This window comes from Saccostrea cucullata, unplaced genomic scaffold (genome assembly GCF_032062105.1).
Source record: "Saccostrea cucullata isolate Sc308-1 unplaced genomic scaffold, CSIRO_AGI_Scuc_v1 ctg19526, whole genome shotgun sequence".
Lineage (NCBI taxonomy): Eukaryota > Metazoa > Mollusca > Bivalvia > Ostreida > Ostreidae > Saccostrea > Saccostrea cuccullata.
In genome coordinates this window covers 1-19,885 of record NW_026928703.1, presented here as the reverse complement: position 1 = coordinate 19,885, position 19,885 = coordinate 1, and the positions used below count along the sequence as shown (strand labels likewise).

The following is a 19,885-nucleotide window of genomic DNA, read 5'->3' as shown; positions in this document are numbered from 1 at the left end:
TGAAGCAAGGAAACAAAATTTTGATTTCAACAGCTAAATTACACTGCATAAGGTTCGTAAAAATGAAAATGTTGATATTTTAATTCAACTTCGAACTCTCAAATCATTGAATAAATATTGTAAAGCATATGAACAACTTGTACTGTATGCATCTATCTTTTTTCAATTTTAATATTTCTTGACCGTGATCATCCTCACAATACTCCAAGGAGTTCGAGAAATTACAAACCCTTGACATTGTGAGGATGGATCATGATTGACAAATGTCTTTGTCTACAGTTATATCTCTATATTTCCATTTCTAATTTTTCTTCCGCGATAACTCTTTGAAAGTTATGCAAGATATCCCATGTTTCCCACTATCGTTGAGGCCCTGGCATACTACACTAACTAGACAATGATTCCTTAATTCATTCCTCTCTGTTGACCATCGATGGGAAATATTTACTATTATCTATTTTGTAGTAAATCAGTCTTGTTTTGCTCTGTTTTGTTTGTTTGTTAACTTATTTAATGATTGATTATTTATTTATTTTATTATTGATTTTTTTTTATTTATCTATTTAAAAAAAGGTGGTGTCCAATCCGGATAAATGTCGCTAAACTAGTTCTGTGATTATAGCTACTTTCGTTTTCGATGCAAACAAGGCGTTTTCTCAATGGAGCCAGCAATAAGAACGATAGTCGACGGAGAAGCCTCGGAGTCTGATGATGACGAGGATTCAGTAGAAAACGAAGAGAAGAAGGTGATTTTGTTCACATCGCTAGATGTAGAAAAAAAATGATTGTTTGTTTATGCACAACAGTTAGAAAACACCCCATATATTATACATACACCAACTGTACACCGTTAAACAGTAAAACAGGTTAGCACAGTTCCTTTTTTCAGTAACTGTTACGCTTAAAGGGTACTGTTCCTCTTTTCAGTAATAAAAAGCATTACTGCATACGGGATTTTTCATCATATTTTTATAATAATGCCCCAAATCCGTTTATCAAATAAAAAGTGTATGAAAAATACGATTTGATGTGAGGCACTTATTTCGTATACGGGGTACCCCTATTATGTTTACCACAAGGAACCTAAATTGATTTCAAGCACCCCCACTTCAAGCACAGGGGCATCTTATCCACTATGTTCTCTACTTCACATATAAAAATACACAAGGGAAGAATCGAAAGTAGCACACGATTTTTAAAAAAAGTCAAAAAACAACTTACTTGAGAAAAGTTACACAAATCCTGAAAGGAACTAGCGCAAATAATGTCCTAGTACTTATCCAGGCTAAAATATTCCAGATATATCCATCGAAAATAGCTTTTATCCAACTAAAACCCCAGCTTTCTGCACAGTGTGAAACTCTTCGCCCAAGAAACGATAACTCACCCGGATGACAATAGGGTAGTACCCGAAGTCTTCCAATGGTACTCGGAAGGCCTCGGGTACTACCCCATTGTCATCCGGGTGAGTTATCTTTTCTTGGGCGAAGAGTTTCACACTGTGCAGAAAGCTGGGGTTTTAGTTGGATAAAAGCTATTTTCGATGGATATATCTGGAATATTTTAGCCTGGATAAGTACTAGGACATTATTTGCGCTAGTTCCTTTCAGGATTTGTGTAACTTTTCTCAAGTAAGTTGTTTTTTGACTTTTTTTAAAAATCGTGTGCTACTTTCGATTCTTCCCTTGTGTATTTTTATATGTGAAGTAGAGAACATAGTGGATAAGATGCCCCTGTGCTTCAAGCTTGTATTTTGTTAATCTATCAATCATTAACATACTTTAAAATGATATAAGCTTTGAGAGACTTTTTTCTTGTCAATTAAATTGTTTCAGATGTCTCTGGTTGAGCATCTTTATTGTGAACCACTCATTCATTCCAAAAAAATTACCTTGATACAAAATAAGGAATTTTTTTCACGTAAATTATGTATATATATGAAGTTTAGTAAGACAGGTAGTAACTAAATCAAGATATTCTTATAGATCAGCAAATCAGTTTCTCATCATGATATTATCTAAAGATAATGCTTGATTTGAAAGCTTTTTTTAATATTAAAAAAAAAAAACATGTAACTCATATAATAAACTAATTGACACTAAACTGTTTATATTCAGGAGAAAAAACTGTTAAGTGAGGACCAAGTGAATGCTGTATCTATATCAGGAGAGGCTTCAGAATCAGAGGATGAAGAAATACCCCCAATCAAAGGTATAGAACCTGCTTATTCATACCCCCAATCAAAGGGATAGAACCTGCTTTTACCCCATCTCTGTTGATTTTTCCGTGAAATCCTAGCTTTCAATTGGTTAAAGGAGATGGATTACTTATACCCGGTCAGTTGTAAATCTATACCCGGTCGATGTAGTAGGTAACAAACATAACGTGACGTCATGATAGGCACAGTATAAGCCTGACAAAGCATTTAGCAGAGAAAATCTTTTATAAACCACAGATGAAACGAGAATGTTTCATTGATGGGGTAAATTCGTTACATAGTCTTTTAGTGACAGGGTATGGGATGATACTTGGTTAGTAAATTTCATACCTGGCGAGGCGGACTAGTATTACCCCACCTCTGTCAATTTTTCCGTGAAATCCTGGCTTACGATTGGTTGAAGTCTGTCACGTGAAGGTGGTGGATTTCTTATACCCGGTCAGTTGTAAATCTATACCCGGTCAGTTGTAATCTATACCCGGTCGAGGTATTACGTCACAAACACAAACGTGATGTCATAATAGGCACAGTATAAGCGTGATGAAGGATTTAGCAGAGAAAACCATTTATAAACTACAGATAAAACGTAAATGTTACATCGGTGGGGTAAATTCGTTACATAGTCTTTTAGTGACAGGGTATGGGATGATACCTGGTTAGTAAATTTCATACCTGACTCGGCTCCGCCTCGCCAGGTATGAAACCAGGTATCATCCCATACCCTGTCACTAAAAGACTATGAAACTAATGATACATACCCCCAATCAAAGGTATAGAACCTGCTTATACATACCCCCAATCAAAGGTACAGAACCCGCTTATACATACCCCCAATCAAATGTAAAGAGCCTGCATATACATAGTTACATAACTAAATGTAAAGAGCCTGCTTATACATACACAATCAAAGGTATAGAACCTGTTTATAAATACCCCTAATCAAATGTAAAGAGCCTGCTTAAACAATACAGTTAAACTTTGGTATCTTGAAGAACATGGATATGTTGAAGAATGTGGAAGTCCCAACAACATATCCTTTAAGTACTGTATAGGGGGAAAATAACTCGCGGTGTTAATATTCGCTATATTCACGGTGTTAATAAATCCGCGAATTCAAGAAACAGTGAATAAATTTTCAATAATCTCCATGCTTTATTTGGAAATTTGAGAATAGACTACGATAGGTTGACTATGACAGGTTGATATACATGAACATGCAGTATATGGTCGTTTCAGTAATTACGAGTAGTACTCATCGTTCAATTATTTTAATTATCACGCTTTACTTTAATTCAAACCGGCAGATAATAACTCGTGTTTGTTCAAAAGCTGTTTTAATAGCCAACGCTACATGTTTCATCAATCAAAACACATGGGCCATGGGTTTTGATTACCCATGCGTAACTACTAGTAATTTTACCACGTGTATTTGTTACCTGCATTATCATGCATATTAGTTTTTATCAACATTTTGGTTTTAAAAAATCATCTAAATAAATATCGAATTTACTGAAGATGTGGAAGATATTATTTCGGCGAACTATATAAACACATTTACTTCCGTCCAGTGTTTTTTTTGCCGCGTTGTTTTGAAGATCTTGGTGCACATGCACTCATCGTAATACCATATAGGAAAGTCATTTGACGTTTAGAGTTTAGGACTTTTAATAACTGCACTTGTTTTAATTAATTGTTAATAAAATCTATCAATTTTATATAAACTACCATGTTGTTCGTGAAATAAAAACAACGCTGAGGAATGTCTTTTACATGTAGCTACGGTATGGATTAAACGAATATAGACAAGGGAGGTAACTTTTATTATATACCAATTCCGCGAATTCAAGAAACCGCGATCGTGTCAGATGAGAGAAAAACGTGAAAATTACAACCCGTGAAATTAATCCCCTATACAGTATATTTTACCTTTCTTCAACATCTCGAATCCTTGGATATCTCCAAGTTTTTTCTCAGCCCCATCAGGTTCAAGATAATGAAGTTTAACTGTGCCACCAATCATAGGTAAAGAGCCAACTTTTAAATACCCCAATCAAAGGATTTCCCAATAGGTAATATCTCAAGTACCTTGCAGTTATTTAGCTTACTACCGCTCTTTTGTAGGGGAGTCAAGAAAGCTCTAAATCTCTCGAGATTTCTGGGGCACATGACATTGTTTACAGTATCGACAATCGAATGATTCAAACAATTTTATGCCGAAAGTACAATGTATTGCCAAAGATTGAACTCAAAATAGTAGATTGTCAAATAAGGAAAGTTTAGAATATTTTATCAGCTTTAAAATGTAACGATTTTCAATGAAAATTTAATTGGAATAGTTCGCTTATTTAAAAATATCATAAAAAATGTAACATTTTAGGATTATAGCTCCATTCAAAAATTGATTAGACTAGTTCAGCGATTGTTTAGCAAGGTATTCCACCAGGAATATTTATATTATATAATAATAATAGAGATATATCAATTAATATTTATGATATATAATTAATATATTAATGTTAATTATCTCAGACCTGCTTACTCTTACGATTTGGCGTATTTTGTTTGGATTTTTAGTTTAAAAAATACATCTCACGATTTGCTATTATGAAAATACGGAAATCGGAAATATGTTCGTTTGGAATTAGCAGTTAGTTTTCGTTATGATCTGTCTTCATTTCACGCTTTTGAATCACTAAAAAAGAGAACGATTTCAAACACTTAAGTGATGTCGGGTTGCCAAAACGCTGTGGTATTATAAAATGACAAAGACCATGTTGTTAAACCAAGTTTTTGAAATCAGAAAAGCAGTTGTTCTCTTTAAAAATATGTAAAATTGATGGAAAGTTAAATCTTACTGGCAACTGCCAAATCTCAAGGATAAATCTAATAAAAAATACTGAGAAACGACGATATTTGTAAGCAGGTCTGTTATCTGTCCTTATAAATTCTACAATGATCCATCTTGCATTGTATTCAATAGCATATTTGCCCCCATTCCTACCTCCATCATGAAATAGTTCCGCTAAATTAAGTAATCTGATATCAAGTATTCTATTGCAAAGTTATGCATGAAAAAATAAATTGAATCAAAGGTATAGATTCAGGCTTATTCTATAGCAGGGTTATTTGTGAAGAATAAAAAATATAGAGCCTGGTAACTATGTTCAAATCTTGTGGCAAGAAATAAACTTAATAGTAAATAAAGATCCTGCTTATTCTTTTACTTATTTAATAGTTTAATAATCATTTAAGACAGGATTTAATTGTATCTGTTTCAGTGGACACAAGACAAAGTGGACTGCAAGATCCACCTCATTTGACTTCAGCTCCCAAACTTTACTCTAGTAAACCCAAGTATGACAGGTTAGTTATACCTTCAGTAAACAAAAGTATGACAGGTTAGTAGTGCCTTTAGCATGTTTAGTAAACAAAAGTATGACAGGTTAGTACTAAGTAGTGCCTCTAGTAATCCGAAGTATGACAGGTTAGTTATACCTCTAGTAATCCAAATTATTATGCTTCCTGTCAGTTTGTCTCTATATAGCCCATACCCTACTATTCTCGCATAGTGGTCTAAGGATTTATATAGCGTAAACATACTATGCCGAAATAGTGCATGGCTTTATTTACTGAAATAAATTCTTCAGTGCACACGCCGGGGATCGAACTCACGACCATGAGATTGTCAGTCCGATGCCTTATCGATTATGCCACAGAGATGATCACTAATTGGTAGAATTTTATAAAATATATAAACTTAATTTATACAATTGACACAAGAAGGAGAAAATAGACAAATTTTATTTGAAAACAGTTATATTATTCTAAGGAACCTTAGATTAATATGTACAACAAAGTTTCAAACTAATTACATACAGATCGTTAGATGAACTGATTTCGTAGGGTCATTAAAACGCTTTAATTTTATATGACGCTTGATTGAAGGATGTTAAAGACAATTATCAATGAGAATCGACGTCTGCAAACAAATAAGTCTTACTAACAAAACAAAAAATAAAGATGAGTTGATTTGGGACAGAAAATCCTGACTTATTCCGAGAAAATGTCCTTATGTCCAAAAAACTAAGCATGTAACCAATTTTAGCATTAAGATTTTGAATGAGTCCTGCAAGTGCGCTGTGTTAGCACCGATATTTTCATGAAAAATTCAAATGGATTGCCGCATAAATAATTACAACAGTCAGCATAATAATAACAATAGTGTTGCATTATGCATGTACTATGCCTAAATAATAGGCAGGGTTTGACACATAGTGCACTCGCCTCCGGCTCGTGCACCATGTGTCAAACCCTGCCTACTATTTAGGCATAGTACACGCATAATGCAACACTATTATATAAGTATGACAGGTTAGTTATACCTCTAGTAATCCAAAGTATGATAGGTTAGTTATACCTCTAGTAATCCAAAGTATGACAGGTTAGTTATGCCTCTAGTAATCCAAAGTATGACAGGTTAGTTATACCTCTAGTAATCCAAAGTATTACAGGTTACCTATACCTCTAATTATCCCATGTATGACAGGTTAGTTATGCCTCTAGTAATCCCAAGTATTACAGGTTAGTTATACCTCTAATCATCCCATGTATGACAGGTCAGTTATGCCTCTAGTAATCCAAAGTATGACAGGTTAGTTATGCCTCTAGTAATCCAAAGTATGACAGGTTAGTTATGCCTCTAGTAATCCCATGTATGACAGGTTTGATATACATCTATTAATCCCATGTATGACAGGTTACTAATGCTTCTAGTTAACTCAATATAAACAGTTTAGTTTTACCTCGTGTAAATCCAATATTTACAGGTTAGTTATACCTCTAGTAATCCCAAGTATGACAGGTTAGTTATACCTCTAGTAATCCAAAGTATTACAGGTTAGTTATACCTCTAATTATCCCATGTATGACAGGTTAGTTATGCCTCTAGTAATCCCAAGTATGACAGGTTAGTACTAAGTAGTGCCTCTAGTAATCCAAAGTATGACAGGTTAGTTATGCCTCTAGTAATCCAAAGTATGACAGGTTAGTTATGCCTCTAGTAATCCAAAGTATGACAGGTTAGTTATACCTCTAGTAATCCAAAGTATTACAGGTTAGCTATACCTCTAATTATCCCATGTATGACAGGTTAGTTATGCCTCTAGTAATCCCAAGTATTACAGGTTAGTTATACCTCTAATTATCCCATGTATGACAGGTTAGTTATGCCTCTAGTAATCCCATGTATGACAGGTTTGATATACATCTATTAATCCCATGTATGACAGGTTACTAATGCTTCTAGTTAACTCAATATAAACAATTTTGTTTTACATTGTGTAAATCCAATATTTACAGGTTAGTTACACCTCTAGTAATCTCAAAATTAACAGGCTATAGTTTCATCTTGATTTAACCAAAATATGACGGGTTAGTAAAAGCTCTAGTTAAGCCTATATTAATGGGTTAGTTATACCTCTAGTTATTCTAATATTAACAGGTTAGTAATGCCTCTAATGAACCTAATATTAACATGTCAGTTAATTAGTGCAATTACAAGTTTATTCAAATGACATATCCCTTCAATGGTTAGGTTGAAACAACAAAGGAAGATAAAAGATTTACATGGGAATATTTACAGGGTAAACTTTAGAGGTGAAATAATTTTATTTTTCCAAATGTGTTTTCTAGTATTCCTATCTAACGTTTAAAATCATCTTTCATAAAAATGTAACCAAAATTTCATTAGATTTTGTCACATAATTAGTAAGTTATTGAAACTGATATGACCATACCCACAAAAGTGAAAATTGAAAATTCACATTATCTTCAAAGTCTCCTTTGCGCATCTGTTACAGTCATGTTTCTTCTTGGCATGGAGTTCATCAGTGTGTTTTTCCTACAAATAAGAATATTTTTCAACCTTTTCAACAAGATAACCCTTATAGTTGAAAGGGGACATCTTCGGCATTTCGAACTCTATCTTCCACCAAGTCCCACAGATGTTCAATGAGAAAAAGATGGACTTTATGGAGACCAGTCGAGTGGATAAATGTGATTGTTAGCTAGAAAGTCTTACTAAACCTCAGCTACAATGGGTCGGAGGTACATGTCAACTGTTACAAGATTGTAAGAAATGCATTTCGTCTAAAAGTACTGAAAATCAATGGGTATACCTCAAATGCATAAAATGGTACAAAAAGATCATTGTCTAACTTGTCGTAATCAAGTTGCACGTGTTTTTGGCTTTTTAGCACTTTTCCAACGTGACGTCATACATTTAACGGTTAAGTAATTCTGAACGTTGATTTTAGTGCATAGTAACCAAGATTGTCACCTGTCCAATTTTTGTAATTTTTGGTCATGCGGTAAAGAAAATTTTGCATATTATGTTAATCTGCATTTCTTTTTCCTTTCAGTATACATTGAAGAGTAAAAATCTTCTTCTCAAGAACAGCAGCAGAATGAGTAGAATAAAGAGACACAATCATCCTCAGATATCCTTAGTGCAGATACAAAGTTAGGGGGGGGGCACAATACAGGCTAAGATTTTATCCATTTGAAGAAAGTTGGAATTTTTTGTAAAATCTTGTAATGAAGAAAAGGAGGGTTAAGGTGACATAGGTGAGCAGTGTGAAATACAGACCCTTGTTTCTTCAGAACATTTAAATACAACTAAGAATATTTTCTGTATTTTTTAAGATTTCCTTTGGTGAACTTCATTCAAAATGATCGGAATGTTATTCTGTATAATTTTACATATTGTGTTAAATTTATTTAGTACTACTTGCAACCTTATTTGTCTGTTTAATAACTGAAAGTTTTCTTTTGTTTCCAGCTTACTACATAAAAAGTTGAGTAAGTAGATTTTTGAAGACATATACAAAGTGGTATTAATGTAGACATATCATGCAGTATTAAATTGAAATTTGCATGCAATATTCAGTTTTCAGCCTAAATGTTTACTGCCTGAAAGTTTAAATCTAAACAGATCTTACTGAGGTGTTAAATAAATATTTTGTGAATTTAACATTTGATTTTTCACTGAAGAGGAGATTTGATTACTTTTAACTTAACTGATCAACTAAATCTAGTCTCTGTATAAAATAAGGTCAATCACATATATTATATTCTTTAAAATCAAGTCATTCCTGGAATCTAAAACACAGTTATTTAATTCATTTGATATTCAGATGTTTTCATTTCAATCTGTCTAAACTTTGCTATATACGAGGGTTGTTAGAAAAGTTCGCGGACACATTGAATTACGGAAAATCTATTGTGTACTGTGAAGTATGACCTCTGTCTGAATAAATTCACACATTTTGTTTATTGGTATGTAAAAAATCAGGTCCATATGATAAAATCTTGAAAATTTACAACTATTTTTACCATAAGATCATGGGATTCACAGAGCAATCACTTGATATAAGGCGACGTGACAACCAGATTTCACCCCTCTAAGCTTTGTCGCAGTTCTATAAATCTTTCATTTCTTCAGATTTTTCCTATCTTTTTCTACTTTAAAATTGAATATCTATATCAAGACATGTTACTTTTCTTCTATAATGTTTTTGTACTGATTTGGATATTACTGAGATCTTAAAAAAGTCTATGCAGTAAATCGATCAGGTATGGAAACTGTGCAAAACCATATAGGCGCAACGCAACGCCCATGCGATACAGGGGTAATGAAGTATCGATGGATTTAATCATTCAAAATGTTAATCCTTCCATTCTTATGAAGCTACAGCCATTTGAAAACTTGTCCTTTGTAGGTGTAGGAAATTCCCAGCAGCATCTTGAACATTTTAATATCTTTTTAGACATTTTCAAGTCTGCTTACATAATTTTTACGTAGTGCAGTGCTCCATGACGCTCAATGACAAGTTCCGATTTTTGGCTGTCTTTTCACGCGTTGATCATTTATAAACGGCTATAAAACAGTCATATACCCTCCAATTTAGATCAAATTTTCTCCCATTGACGTTTGATGAATACTTTAGAGGCAGGTAAAATATCATAAATCTCTTTGCGCTACAATTGTGCAATTTTTGATTTTAATTAAGAGTCTTTGTGATGTAAACGTGCCAAAATGTAGCATGCTCCGTGGAGTCAAGTTTTATCAAAATAAAAAAGCTGTATATTTTTCAATAATCACCGGAGAGCACCAAATTCTTGTATATTTATTGGAAAAAAGGTAAAGATTTTATCTGGAAAGTTTGACCGGTTTCGTGGAAATAGCGCGCTCACAATAGAACTTGTCCGCGAACTTTTCTAACACCCCTCGTATTATATATATATTTTTAATCAAAATTTAGGAGAGAAAAATGCAGGTCTGCGCAGACACCTGGTGGATTCTGTACATCAGATGTATTTGGCGTCTGCTAAAGATTTACACAACACAAGTCTTCAGCTTCACAAGTCACAGGCATTGATCATGGTAAGTTTGTGTGATTGACAGCTCTCACTGAGTTACAACACTGGTCATTAGTTTGTACTGTACATAAGTAATGTAAGGTCTGGACACTGTTCATGGTAAGTTTTGTACTATTAGAACCACTAAGTCACAACACTGTTTATGGTAAGTTTGTATTGCAAGTACCACTACTAGGAACTGGCAACACTGTCCATGGCAACTTTGTACTGTTAGAACCACTAAGTCACAACACTGTTCATGCAAGTTTGTACTTCCAGTGATGCTCTTTAGGTTTCAAGACAGACTATGGTAAATTTTTATTGTTACAATTAACTTTGTCAGGTTCACAACCAAGTTCATGCTAAGTTTGTATTCATGCGTTAGTGTTAGTGTTCACAGTCACTCTGTCTGGTTACAACACTGATCATTGTAACTTTAGCCTGTCAGTACATGTAACTCTCTCATGGTCATTAACCATGCCAACTGAAGAAAGAAGTATTACAATAACAGAATATGGGAAAAGGAATGTGTCAGTAGACTGGCATTCACATATGTAGCAATGTTACATGTATTTCCCTCTTGAAGGTCTTTTTGATTTATTTGTAGAATGTTCTCTCTGCTTGTGATTTTTTTCTTTGTAACAATTATAAATTTATGAATAGTCGCTTGCCTTTACAGAAAATGTCAAAAGTGGTAAGCTGAGAATGTGTAAGAATTGATAAGTGGGAACAGCAGGAAATGAACGCTGTCTTTTTACAATGTTTGTGGGAGAGCAGACAATGATAAGATTAATCTGCAGGTGATCAATCAATACAGCTTAATTGCAGAGGTGGCTTACTGAATTTTATGGAGTTACTTGCTATGGAATCTTAAAATTCACAAAAGACTTCAGTTTTCAAACTTCTTTTCCTTTATTTTTATTACAGCTAGGACACATATATAACCAATCAATAGACTGTCTCTCCAGAGGAAGCTAAAATAAGTCAAATAATTCAATTCCTCTGGTTTCCATTAATATATAACTGCGCCTTACAAACATAAAAGGTTGTTCTTCAGTACGAAGGAAAATGCCGTTAGGTTTGTTTTAAAGAGATTATCTGGGGGGGAAAACTAGTTCAAAAAAATTAATTCCCATTATGAAAGATGCTTTTATAAATCAATTTGTGATGAATAAGAGGGGAATAAACACAAAGTTAGTGTGTCTAAAAAAACAGTTGGTTATACATATATTGAGTCTGAAGTTTTCTGTTGTATTTGTAGGATGTCAATCATAACATGAAGCTACTGACCAACGACCTGTTTTCTGTTGTATTTGTAGGATGTCAATCATAACATGAAGCTACTGACTAATGACCTGTTTTCTGTTGTATTTGTAGGATGTCAATCATAACATGAAGCTACTGACCAACGACCTGTTTCATCTCGAGGACAAAGTGGACATTGTAACGTCATGTCAAATCTTGCCAGATATTAACATGTGTTCGTCAGTGCAATAGATGAAAAGACCAGAGAGAGAGAGAGAGAGAGAGAGGGAGAGAGAGATTATGCTTATTTGATTTGTTTCAAATTTGTGATTTAATAATTAATTTTGCATTTACAGCAATACTCTGAAATATAAAATATAAATAGAAAATAAATTTTATTGAATAAGTTTAAGCTATTAGAATACCTGGGCTTGAAAAAACTGGCATAATAACTATTATTTCGAAGAAAATGGATTATTGCATCACAATGTGATAAAGCTGAACACGAATATTAACTTTATGTAACTAGAATAAAATAATGAACGTACAAAGAAAGGTAACTGTATCTGCTGAAGATGCTAAACTATGAAAATTCATGTGATTAATTAACTTGTCTGTCACATTTGAGATAAACGAACACGTCTGTCTGCAAATGTTGATGTACATTTTTATATCCCCTGCTTGAAAAGCGGGAGGGTATATAGTAATCGGTATTTCCGTCCGTCCGTCCGTCTAGCCGTCTGTACGTCGTCCGTGTTACGCTTTGGGGTACCCATCTCTTATCCGCAACTCCTCTCATACCACTGAATGAAATTTGATGAAACTTTCACAGAATCTTTATTACATATTACCACCTCCTGTAATACTTTTTGATCCGACACATATTTTGGGTTTCCCGGCCACAGGAAAACATGGACTTTTTCACTAGTTAAAACCATATGGGAGGCGGGGGGTATCATTTAGTGAGCTCATCGCTCACAGTACCTCTAGTTTTTAGATGGCTCTGATTCATTCGAGTAAAATGCCTTATTTTTTAACGCAATTGTTCACTGTTCAGCTATTCTACAAATTTCACAGACAAATGGACCAGATTTTGCACAATTCTCAATTTTCGTTTGTTGGTTTCTGATGCGATTCCTTAAGGCACAAAGGGGCTATCAAAAGCTGGGTTTCACGATATTTTGATTCTGGTTTTATCTGAAAATTGACGCTATCTTAAAATGCTGCATCTGAATGTTACAAAGCACAAAAAGGAATATGGACGACTCGAAGAACGTGTACCACAGTCTTCAATTGCAAAAAGTTTTCATGTTACACACAGCACCATACCTGCCCTATAAAACGTATACCATTAACAAGGAACACTCTGTTTGCAATATTATAAGCACACCACGTGTAACGTCAGCAGCACAGGATCGCTTCTGAGATTAACGTAAAGACGTGGAGTTTCACAATGACGTCATCTACAGCATTAGCTATCCCTGAACTGCACAGAGTTGACTACGGAATGCTGGAATTATTCATTCCATTGTTCTGACCCCACAACACCCCACATATCGACTCTAAACATCTCAGGTCAACAGAGCAGGGCCACAGCAACACCGCTGAACATTTGGTTTAGCTACTAGTCCACAATGTTTATCGGAAAGCTTGTTTTAAGTTTAAGAGTGCATAGGCACCGTGTATAAGGGCACATATGGGGTTTCGGTTAAGTAACATATGGTCTTCGGGGCCAAATGACATGCGCACGGGTTGTAAGAATGTATTACCTTCCAGTTTAATGCAATAGGCTGGTCGAAAGCGGTACGGATTGTGCAAACTCTTCTGGACAGTTCAGTTGATTGGAAAAAGTTGTGGTGTCGCTGACATTCTTTTCTCTATAATTTTCAAAAGCGGACCTTTATAGGTCATTTTAAGGATGATAGATAAAGATTGATATAAGAACAATCCATGAAAACTTTTTTCACCGTTAACAGTCTCTATTTCTGTAAGAAATATAAACTTTTGTGGCCAAATTCTGCTGTGCCTAATGGGGTTTTTCAAGGTTTGTTAACATAGGGGTTTCAACTCAAAGGCTTTTTCTATGTTTTAATCTTTGGATTTGGATTCCTGGTTCATTCATCACGAAGAAAAAGTGAATGGCCATATGAAAGGCAAAAGATTTGTTTTTCACCGGTGTGCAAAGACTTTTAAGCAACTCAAATTCTTATTTTTTGATATCGTCGGTCCAATAACAGTGCCAAAAATCCAAAAATAAGAATCCAATGCTTACATTTACATTCTCTAATTTTCTTTCTTTGTAATTGTAAATTACTGAATTTAGCGCATGTCAGGCCTGTTGTGCTTTAAAGACGTACATGTAAGAGCCGTTTGTGACATTGATTGTTTAATAAGAAGGGGTGGGGGGGGGGGGTGGATGACATACAAATGTTATATTTTTATGATGAATTAGTCCATTGATTTTAATTAAATTGAGTCAAAATAATGCACATTTTAGCGTTCCAGTAACCCATTCATACGACATGATTTGCATACCTCAGTATATTTTACTTATATTAAATTTACTCACATATGCAATTTTTGTCGTATGAACTGAATTGCTCACATGTAAGTTCTGCACAGTTGAGTAGATTTACACCTGGTCAGGACTAGGTGCAAGTTAACTTTTGCGTACATGTTGTCGTAAATTATTAGTTCATGTGTGTAAATTTTGTCGCATGAACACGCAGCAAATTAACTTATGTATGTATTTTGTTTTGTTTATTGCATACACCTGCATTTTAAGTGTTGTTGTGGTTGTTTATGCATTGTTGTGTGTAAAATATCAGTCTGTCAGCATGGCGGCTAGAAAGCAAAACATAAAAAAATTGATTTTTATGGTCATCTTTGCTGTACTTCAAGGACAGCTGGAAGTAATTTGAGTTTTGATAAGGGTACTGCTTTGAAAGTCTTTAAAGGATATGCTAGGTTGTTCTTAGGAACACCTTTTCACAAATGGCTTTTTCAACTCTGAAAAAAGTCAGACTGTTTCAGTGTCTTTTGACAATAAATTTGAATTTGCAAAAAAGCGTGGCACCTTGCACCCTTTCTGGCAAACATGTTTATGTCTCTAAATTATAAAAATATAGCCGTGGTCGCGCAAACATGTGTCCTGCAGGATCAAGAAAGTTGTCCCTTTACAATTCAAGTAGTCTTCATGGGAATGCTCCGGAGCTGTGATAGGAATAGGCATAACGTGGATACACCTAGGTAACCATTACAAGATCAAACTTTCTTCTACCTTTCTTTGTTTTTAAACCAAGGCAAGCTACTGACATATAAATTGATGCTCACAGGAATTTCAACAATATCCTGTTGAAAATAAGCATTTTAACATTATCTTACACCTAATCCACCATGAATTTTAGGGGATTCATGTTTATTTCCTATTCATATATTTTTAATTTAAATTTGTTTTAGCATGACATATTAAATATTTAAAATATAAATATTTTATTTACAGACACTAAATATCTTAAAATCATTAGGGTTCTCTAAGGTTCTCTAGAGTTCTCTAGGGTTCTCTGTTTAGTAGTACCCGTCTGGACTTACCTGGAAACAGTGAAAGCCATGGGCTGTTAATTGGGTGATTACATGGATGACACTACACCTGTGGGTCGTCCGTGTGTTGTTATAATTAATGGGTTATTATTCACAGGGTAAATTAGAAACAAAGTCACAATTATTTTGAATTGAAACCGAGACGATAATTCTTTGAAATTAATTTATAGAAGTTCGTTTCAGTAAGTTCCAATAGACTATGAACTTTCATTTATGATTATAAAGAGTTTATATAATCTCAGTAGGGGAAATATTACACAAGAAATTCTTTTCTCAAGGACAGAATACCGATTAAGAAAAATCTGGTAAACACTGGTGAAGGACCCGATCAAGCCGCGGAATAGCCAAACCGACAATTGCTATTCGGGTTTCATATAAATAAATCTTGAAATACAATGTAAGAACAAATAAATATTGAATCTTTAGGAATTCGTTTTATTTATTCGAAAAACAATCATTGCTGTTGATATCAAGTATATTATCTGTAAAATACGATTGAAAACGTGCAATGGCATTATTTACATATACTTCCGGTATCTGTAAAAGTAGAACCTCCATGATCGCAACTGAAAATTCCGGATTTTATTTACGTATTTTTTGCGATTGAATTTTTTGCGATTAAGACTTGATCGCAGAATTTCGCAAAAAATAGCACCCCGTAGAAAAATCCAGTTATACGGTATGTTTACTGCTTTGAAATATGATTCTCCACAATCAATTAATATTCAGTTATATGTAATCATCAGAATTATCTTGTATACTATGATGTGCAATGTGATCATAGTTACAAAATTCATCTGAGTCTTTATTTGCAATAGAATCTGTGAAGTTGTATTCACAATCGTTTTCGTCTATCACGTGATTGTAAATGTCGTCTGCTTCGTGAACGCTCGTCTCCCTCAAATGGTTGTATAGCTCGCTCTCATCTACTTCATCATCTGTCTCTGATTTACAGTTCGTCAGAGTATCGTATGTATTACCACTGTTAGATTCTTTTTTCCTTAGTGTATCATGTAGGTGACTATAACCATCGTCCTCCAACACACTGTCCTCTTTCTTTTCTATTTTGTCTGCTGGTTTATGGCGTTCATCAGTTTCATTTTTGTGTACCTTCGGAGGTATCCCGTTGTATGTATCCATTTCAGTCTCAGACTCATTAATTTGTGTAGCAATAATGTCTTTCACATTTTCCCGCCTTCTTCTTCATGAAACAAAACAAATTAAGATTTGTAAAGAAGTGGTTTGTAAGGTTATAAGGTTTGAATACTTTTTTCTCGGTTGAAGAATCTATATGGATGATATGGAACAATGAGCAAATTCTGTCTAAAGAATCATTCACAAATAAATAAATGAATAAACATATTCAGCATTTACAAAATTTGATGAATACATGCACATTCCATAATTTTTTTTCTTCCTAAACGGCTTTAAATTTGTAAATCAATTATCTTCAAATAAACTTACTTTATACACAGCAAGGTAACAAACACGAGCAAAGGAAGAGTTGCAACTGTGGCAACAGAAGCGGCAATGATGATAGTTGTTGAGCCTGTTGTAAAGAAAAATTATACGTCAAAATCACTTTACAATTATAAACCATTTCCATTGATGTGGTGATCTTAACGATGCATAATCAGTATTAAAAAGTATTGCAACAAATGCAAATAAACAAATATGCAATAAATCACTACTTTATTGATTTTTGAGAGATTGTTGTTCGTTAGTTTCACCCTTTTCACCTTTTTTTATTAAGAGAAAGAAAACTAATACATTAATAATGTCGAACACCTCCAACAAGCAAATGTTCCAAGAAACAGAATAGATCTCCTTTTGTTAGTTAGTTTAATTGAATTACTATAAATCACTTTTTATTCGTGAGGACTTTATTTTCGCGTAATTACGCGAGACAGTGTGCTCGTGAAATTTTAATTCTCGTGTATAATAGTATTCCTTTAGATTAAACAGAGCAATAACCACAATTCGTGAAAATTTTGTCTTGCTAATCAAGAGTCAATGACTATCTCGCGAAAATAAGGTGTCGCGAAAACAATGTGTTCTACAGTAATTGACCGGTCGGCAGGGGATGCAAACTCCTCTATGGCACCTGATCCCACTTGTTTTGGAGGTCCGTGTTTGCTCTACTCCTTTTTTGTATTGTTTTATGGATTTGAATACTGTTTGTTATCTCCATTTGTTTCATTACAAACGTTTTTTTTTTATGATTATATAAATGCCGTAACCTTCTTCTTTTGATGATCTTTCTTGTGACACAGGGGTGAATGGCATGGTGTGAGTTGTATTGTCTGTGAGGGACTGGTAATCGGTTTCTTTCATGACCTCGGTCGTCAGGGAAACGGTCGTCAGGGAAACAGATGGTGACAGCTCTGTAGTCTGTTCAGTGTTCTGCTGCAAGATTAGATATAGTTCAACATTGTTTCTTTTAAACACTGATTTAAAATGAATTTTAATTGAAATAGACAAAAACAACACGTGTATCAAAGAACTGGCCCCGGGATCATGAAGCATCTTAAGCTTAAGTCAAAAAATGTCTTAGATGCTGAAATTTTTTAGAGGTCAAGCAGCCCAAAATGAAAATGCTCTCCGATTTTGTATCATCAGTCTGCTGTTGTATGCAAATTATGAGTTTCCTTTAACAAGTTTTAAAGATTTTATAGTAATTTGAAATTTTGACTTAAGTCTAAGTCTGTTTCATGATCCCGGGGCCAGGCATTACATTACCGACTTGCAAACAGCATACTTCTTATCCGAACAAGATCCAAGATTACATTGATTGTTTTGACAACTTTTGCATTGCAAAACAAGAAAATAAATCCGAACAGGGCCTAGAAAAGTAAAATTAGAAAAGTAAAATTGAACCAAACAGTAAACAGGCCTCGATGGATGTGAATGTCAAAATGTAAGAATGTATTACATCAATGTTTAGAAAAGCTTTACGATCTGTTATTTAGGTTATACAATTTGAAAAGAAGCTAAATTCGGAAAAATACCTAAATATGATGTTATAAACATTTCTTTTGCTATTCCGATCCAAGCAAACATTGTTCCTATGGTGGCGCTAATTCCTTCACATGCTTTATTTGGGTTGTTCAGATCATAATCGCCATACATATAATATCCTTTATTCTCACAGAACGTAGAACACTTCATCCAGCTGAGGGATAGTGCAAAGTTATCTATAATTTTAAAAAGATATGTAACTGTTATGCAAATTTTGCATAAATTGTCCATTTCTCTAAAATGCTTTTAAGATTAAATTTAGTAATGTTTTTGTGTATCAAGCATGTAATTATACCATTCATATTTTTCTTAATAGAAATTCATGCAAGGTGCTCAGAACAGACATGAGCAGGGTGAATTCACCATGCCTCGGATACCCTTGTACTTCAGCAAGTTCTAGCGATATCGTTACCGACAGAAAATTATCAAAATAGAGTTTAACATTTAGTTTGTGATTAAAATATCAATTTGGGACACAATTATATGCCCTTTATTGAGAAAATATCCTCAAAAATCGAGTTTTTAGTGATAACTCAAAATTCACCATGGACCGGACATTGTTTACCATGCATCGGACAGACGGTATTTTGACCAGAAAAATATCATACCTTTATCAAAGTGCTTAAAAATGCTTGATATGGATATATTTTTATCTTTTGTCTAAGAAATAACCCTCAACTTAAATTTAATTGACGATATCGTTGCACAAATGTAGAACGATTCAAGAGACCTCAGTCTGCTTTAGAAATGCTTTAAAATGCTTATAATGCAGTAATTCGCGCCCTTTTTTCATGGTTCATCATACTCTGGTTTGTAGAAATAAATTGAGTCAAATTCCAGACGTTGTATATCGATAACTTGTATTTTTACTGAAAATATAGAGTTTTTATTTTCCTTTTCCGCAAAAAACAGCTATCAGCTGGGTTCTGTATGAAAATGGTAGTACTTACCATTGCATCGGAAAGTGTCCGATGCATGGTTAATTTGTGTCCGATGTACGGAGAAATGAACATACTAGTGAAAACCAGCTCTATAAAGAATTATACGAACATTGAAGTGAAATTTCTTTAAAATTTATGTAAAATTACCAATCTTTGACTTTATTTACCGGAGTCGGACTCGTTCCGCTGAAGTCGAATTTTAAAGAACGATAACTCTAAAAATCGCAAAATCATAAATTTCTGGTTATTCCCCTTTGATGATGTAAAATATGACGTAACTTCAAGGCCATTCTCGGGGTATTTTTATCACAACATGATAATAACAATCGGTACCATTAAAAAATTTAAATCTTCAGCTTCTAGACAGAAACAAATAAATACACGGAACTCTCAAGTTGAAAGAGAATTTATTGTCTAAAGTTGTCCGAAGCAAGGTATGTGTCCG

General features: G+C 34.1%; 1 protein-coding gene across 2 annotated transcripts; it reads left to right on the top strand.

Annotated features, from left to right (window-relative positions):
* Positions 1 to 605: 605 nt before the first annotated feature.
* LOC134278510 (biogenesis of lysosome-related organelles complex 1 subunit 3-like) lies at positions 606 to 12,178 on the top strand. Of its 2 annotated transcripts, none has more exons than XM_062760821.1 (6): positions 606 to 746; positions 2,118 to 2,211; positions 5,497 to 5,581; positions 9,057 to 9,076; positions 10,540 to 10,661; positions 12,014 to 12,178. In XM_062760821.1, exons 1-6 carry the CDS (start codon positions 660 to 662, stop codon positions 12,131 to 12,133), a joined length of 528 nt encoding a protein of 175 aa, XP_062616805.1. In that variant the 5' UTR covers positions 606 to 659; the 3' UTR covers positions 12,134 to 12,178. The 2 variants fall into 2 exon arrangements, with proteins under 2 accessions (XP_062616805.1, XP_062616806.1); XM_062760822.1 differs by lacking the exon at positions 12,014 to 12,178 and adding an exon at positions 11,898 to 12,003.
* The last annotated feature ends 7,707 nt before the right edge of the window (positions 12,179 to 19,885 follow it).